The sequence below is a fragment of the Malus sylvestris genome, chromosome 2 (genome assembly GCF_916048215.2).
Source record: "Malus sylvestris chromosome 2, drMalSylv7.2, whole genome shotgun sequence".
Lineage (NCBI taxonomy): Eukaryota > Viridiplantae > Streptophyta > Magnoliopsida > Rosales > Rosaceae > Malus > Malus sylvestris.
The window spans coordinates 14071301-14077374 of record NC_062261.1 but is presented as its reverse complement, the minus strand read 5'-3'; the positions used below and the strand labels follow the sequence as shown (position 1 = coordinate 14077374).

Sequence of the window (6074 nt, the reverse complement as noted above, 5' to 3'; positions counted from 1 at the left end):
CTCCAAAATGATTGAAATCCGTTTTTGGGACCAAAATTCACGGACACACCTAGTAGGCTAGTAGGCTAGTAGGCTAGTAGTTGTGTGTCTTAAAAGCATAACACAGAGGAGAGGGTTTCTTCCATGTCAGGGCTCATTCACTCTTTTCTTCAAATACCATTATTTTTCTCGGACACGGTTATGCCCTCAGGATTCATTGATCTTAATTCATCAAATTACGTAATTCAGATCATTGAAATTTGATTCAATGGTTACAAAAAAAAAAATTCACTTTAAAGTTATAATAATTTTAATCGTTTGATCAAATTTAAATGATCCGAATTACTAAATTTGATGAATTACAACCAAAATCGGAAGAGGATCCATGTCCAATTTTTCTCCTTTTTTTTCCCAAATTTCAAGGCAAGGGAAGTAAATTTTAATTTTGCCACTACTGACATTTTCCTGGTTTCACTTCCCACCTGCCAATGCCATTCCTCCCTTCCGCACTCCCCTACTTTGCTTTGGCCCCATGAGAACGGTGTCGTTTAGCCACTGCTCGCTCACTGCTGCCTGGAAGCATATCATGCTGTCCCACGCGGACACAGAACACAGCCCAGCGCATCGCACCATCGCCAAATCTTTGGTTGGGGCGCTCTAAGTTCCAAAATTTAAAAAGATAGCACACGTGCATTACCCCCAAGAAACCATTACCCCATTCTTTCTTCCTATAAAATAATAGAGAAATATTACAAAAACTCTCTCAAAATTAATACTTCCGTGGACTCTCTCACACATCATTTTTTTCTACAATATTTTATAATATTAATGTTAAACTGTAAGTTGACAGAAAGTTCATGAAAAACCATTCTTTGAAAGAGTCTCTTTAGCTTTTTTCTCAAAATAATATAAAAAATGAAAAATTCCACTAAGTTGCACAATGAATTAACGAATAATAATTTAATATCAAATTTATTGTGAATTAACGAATAATAATTTAGTTAAACAAGGGGTAGAGAGGATCTGAATTCAAAGACAGAAAGTTGAAAAGGAGACGCTAACAAGCTATTAATTAGAACATTTTGTCGTTTACTCACGAAAGTCTAACTTAAAACCAATCGCTCATAAAAATCGAACATAAAACTATTAATCATAAGTACAGAAAAATAACACTAATACAGAAAGGAGGATAAACCAATTTAAACAAAAGAACCAATCATAATAAAATTAATTAATAGGATTTTTATGCTTTTGTACAACTAAATAAACCCATCAGTATGAGCTGTTTCCACATAATTAAGCCAACAACATAATTACAGAAACCATAATTTTGTCTTAAAAATAGGATTATCAATTATTTATGTTTAAATTATTTCCTTGTAATTTGAACTCTTCATTTTGTCTTTTTTACTCATAATCTTTGTTTAATAATACAAACGCGTCCCCCTATGTATTCGATTTTTTTAACCCGATGGGGGAAACCCGAAACCCGAGGCCCAACGATCCTTTCAATTTCCCAAAAAATTATTTTAAAAAAATAGAAAAATGCAAATATTACCGGGAAACCGACTCAGCCAGTTTCCCTATTTTTTCCACGAGCTCCGGAGACAGCTTCTTAGCCGGTTTCCTCTCCTTCTCGGGTCGAAAATTGAAACCCAAAGCGTCCGAAACTTCCTCAGAGCTCCACCCGGCTTTTCGGAGCGAATCCGAGAACCGATCCGCTTTAAGCAGCAGCGCGTCGAGCACCGCTTGGTTATCCAGCATGACCATTTCTCCCTCGAAAAAGCCGGAGGCCGATACGGAAACAATGTCTGATATATCCGTGTCGCTCCACCCGCCCTGTCTCAAAGCCGACCCGATTTGATCAATGTACTCGTCCACCCATTTCGGGATTTCGGACCTCGACGGCATATCGAAGAACCTTTCCGGCGAAGAGCACGAGGACGAGGAAGAGTTTGAATTCCTCCGGCGACGATCCACGGCGGCGTCGCTCCAAAACTCGACCCATCTCGGTGTTTTGGTTCCTGACCCGTAACCAGTGTCTAGGCTCCGCCGCGAGAAATTCGAAGACGACCCGGCCGATTTCTCGCTCACTGATCTCTGCTTCTTTAGGATATACGGGTCGGTCTCCGATTTCCGAAACAATGACTCCCGCTCGAAGAAATCGGATAGATCCAACCCGCAACAGAAGATCCGATTCTCGTCGACGAAGAAGATGGGGTTCCCCGCCAAACAGGGGTTGCAAGGAATGTAGCAATGGTTGAAAATTGGTATCAAAAGCGGGGCTCTCTTCAAAGCGGTTCTCGCGACCCGCAAGGCCTTTTCCGGGTCGGACGGTCTCAGACCCCAGGACTTAGACCAAAGGGTGTTCCTCGCGATTTGAAACGAAATCGCAGCGATCGGGAGGTCGAGCGAGGCCTTGAGACCGAGGCGGGCACCGGCGGCGCGCCAGTCCGGGAAACCCGGGCCCACCGGCAACCCAGCTGAGAGAATAGCTTTGAGGTCGGGAGGGAATATGAATCCGAACTCAGCTTCTGCCCGGGCGAACTCGGATTCGGACAGACCCGGCTGGACCTGGAAACCGGAGCTTTTGAGGTGGGATATGACGTTGTCAGCTAGAGAGGCGAAGGAGAGAAGGCCATTCCGTACGGGAAGGGTGGATTTTGAGGCGGTTGTCGGGGTTGGTGGGCCAGCAGCGGCTCGGGCGGAGAGGCGGCGGAGGCCGGCTACGTGAGCCGGGTTGAGGCCGGTCATTCGCCGGTCGACATCGACCATTGTGAATCGGACGGAGATGGGATTTGGAATGCAGGTGGCGTGTTTGTGAAATGGTCCGAGTGAAGTGACAACAGGGGACGGTGTGCGGGAGAAGGTGCCGACTGCTGCCGAGTGGGGAGTGCTTTTGTTTTGGGGGGGGGGGGGGGGGGGGGGGAGAGAGAAGATGGAAGGACTTGGTTGTGAAAAGCAAGATTGGATATTTATAGCCGCTCTAATGTGGACCCCATTCAGATTTTGGTCTTGTTTTATTTTAATATTTTCATTTTTCTAGCCCAAGCGTTACTAAATTTACTAATTAATTTCCCTTGGATTTTTTTTATAATGACTAACCTACTAAATTTACCAAAGTTTTTGGTTATTTGATTGACCACAGTAATTGACCATGATCCGATAAAGAACAATTTATAATTGTATCTAAAGTTCCGAGTTCCTTTGTTTTTTTTAATATATATTATAAAATCAATTGATAATATAGAGAGTAACTCAAACTCATATAAAAGCATGCAAGGTCCTTCATCTCATCAATGTAAGATTCATTCTCAACATTTCTACTCACGCATGACAAATTTTCTAGTCTAACACTTGGACAATATAACTCGGGTGAGGTGGAGCACGTGTGGCATTTGGGCTTCACATGTGGAACAACATACTCTGATAGCATGAAGAAATTTAAGTTTCTACCATAAAACCAATTAGCAAAATAGGAAGAAGCCCAACATCTTATAAGTCTATGTCAAGTCCCTCTCCTCGTCAATATGGAATTCATTTTCAACATTAATATTGCTCGTAAAATACAAATTATGAAATTAGCTTCCTAGATGAGATATCAAATATAAACGGTTTTCAATTTTATGTACTTTTTTATTGTTAAAACCACAAGCTCAATATACTTTGTTGTTAAAATATCAAACATGAAATATTGCTTTATTTTGAGGGGTAATATTTATGTTTTTTCTGATCAAGTATAACTTTTTTTTTATTTAATAAATTTTTTTCTGTCTAGATTTTCCTTAAAAAAAAAAAGAACGCATGAAATGTTGCTTAGATGAAATATTCTTCTATATATGATTCTAATCATTAAATCCATAAATTGTTTGATAAAAGAAATTGATGCTCTTTTAGAAATATATAATTTTACCAACTTCTTGAGCAACGGCTAAAAGTTAGAAAGTGTGGTATTTGGGGATTTGATTGTGCTTTGCTGTGAGGTTGTCTCTTTTCTAACGGGATTTTAGTGCAACAAATTCCTAGACCTAATTATTAAGCAAAAACAAGCTTTGTTTGTGCTAATTGGTGTTTGTTTTTTCATAATCGATATTATCTTCACTAAAAGAAAATGTGGTATGAGCCTCACAATGAGTTAATATAATGTAGTTTAAATTCGTCTTTGACGAGAATAGAACCTAAAACTTGATGCTTTTTGGGATATCACTAAACTGTGAAGAGAAATATTACTAGATTATAATACTAAGAGGTTGGTAATTGGTATTTTAACGAATAAAAAAAGCAGAAGACTTGATGCCTTCTTTCTTCTGCTATATATGAAAAAGCGACCCATAAATAATGATGCGTTTTGGGTTTGATTTCTTGGCCGAAAAGATAAAAGGGAAGGAAACCATCATCATGATCAAACCACGACATTGCTGTACACTAGACGTTCAATTGCTTTCTAAATATTTTATTTAGGAAAACAAAGCATTTTTATTTTTATTTTTTCTTTTAGCTGCAAAAATATTAAGATCCCTAATCATTGGTCATCAGAATAATAAGACCAACAAGGAGATTGATGTTCCTCAATGTGAGAGCATGCTTAATTGGATCATGAGAACTGGAAAGAAGATTATCTTAAAAGTGGAATTCTCTGTCACCTTATATTTTTAGCATAATTAATGTTTTATATATTAACACGAAAATTAAAGTTAAACTGTGAGATATTAGAGAGTCTATGAAGAGTCTCACTTTAAAATAGTCTTCTTAACATTTCTCATTGGATCATCATTGCCATGACAAGTATCCGAGTCCCCTCTAGGGGTGGGCAAATGGGTCTAGGAACCGCGGGTCAGGGCGGGTAATCGCGGTTCGGGACGAGTACAAGCCAAGTCCAATTTTTCTAAAGAAGAAACGGGGCGGGGCGGGGCGGGGAGGGGAGGTGGTATTCATGGGGCAGGGCAATTCCAAATATGTAAAAGCACGGGGCCCCGCCCGGGCCGTTTCTAAAATGGAATGAATGGATGGGATTTGTTTCTCCGAGTGACCCAGCCTCCTTTCCCACTTAACTCATCTTTTACCACTGCTATCTCTCCTTGCCGACATCACCAAACACCGACATCACTGGCACACGAACGGATTCCAATCAAACTTTCACCGATTTACCTTCGTCACCCGAGACCTTCACCGATTCACCACCGGTGGTTCAGCTACTAGTGTAGGTATGGTTGCTATTGCTGTAGATGTTGTCACTGTATTAGCTATTGATGGAGTTCTTTATGCAAAAGGTGGGTTTCAAGAACTGTTGATGATTTTACCATTAGCAAAACAATGGGTAAAATTAGAGCTGGTCCCAATGATTTGCTAAATGAAGCAGAACTAGCAGCTGCGGCTGAAGAAAAAGAAACTCATGCATTTGAAATTGATCTTTCACAGGTAGATTGTTTGTGATTTGAAAAATGAAGCCCCTTGTTTCTCATTGTTAGCTTGTCTCCCTCACAGTTTAGACTCATGCATTTGAAAATGATCCTTCACAGGTTGATCGAGAAATCAGTTTTGGAGCTCTGTATCAAAACAAAAGTAGAGGTGGCCGAAGTAGGAATTGGGAATGGGGAAATGGGGAGGTGGGATCTGAAGCGGCAAGGGAATAGGAAATGGGAAATTTGTAGGATATGGAAGGGCGATGAGATCCAAAAGGTGGGTTTTTGTTTGCGTACTGGGGACTGAGAAATCTCAGAAAGAGGATGGAAAAAACAAAAAGTAATTGGACCCGTGGACCCATCCAGAACCTGCCCGTTTCAAACGGGTTGAGTTAGGTCTAGTTTCCAAACTTACAATCCTTGTACCCGGCCCGCCCCCCCCCTCCGGTTACATTTTAAAACGGGTAGGTCCGGTTCCTCCAAAATTGGGCCAGGCTCGGTCCGTGCCCAGCCCTAGTCCCTTCCAAATAAAGCTCTCTCCTTATCAGTTTCGGTAATGTTACAAGTTAAGATTTCATCAGTTGATTAAGTTAGTGTTTTTTTTTCTTTTTTGTAAAATGAAATAGTTTTAAAATAAAGAATTGTCATTCAAATCTACTTATTTAAGAGTATTCACTTTTGTATCTGAGAAAC

The 6074-nt window shown here is 40.3% G+C and overlaps 1 protein-coding gene across 1 annotated transcript; it reads right to left on the bottom strand.

The window, feature by feature from the left end:
- Positions 1–1177: 1177 nt before the first annotated feature.
- LOC126583818 (uncharacterized) lies at positions 1178–2887 on the bottom strand. The gene has a single exon (XM_050248343.1). It carries the CDS (start codon positions 2752–2754, stop codon positions 1534–1536), a length of 1221 nt encoding a protein of 406 aa, XP_050104300.1. The 5' UTR covers positions 2755–2887; the 3' UTR covers positions 1178–1533.
- Positions 2888–6074: the final 3187 nt, after the last annotated feature.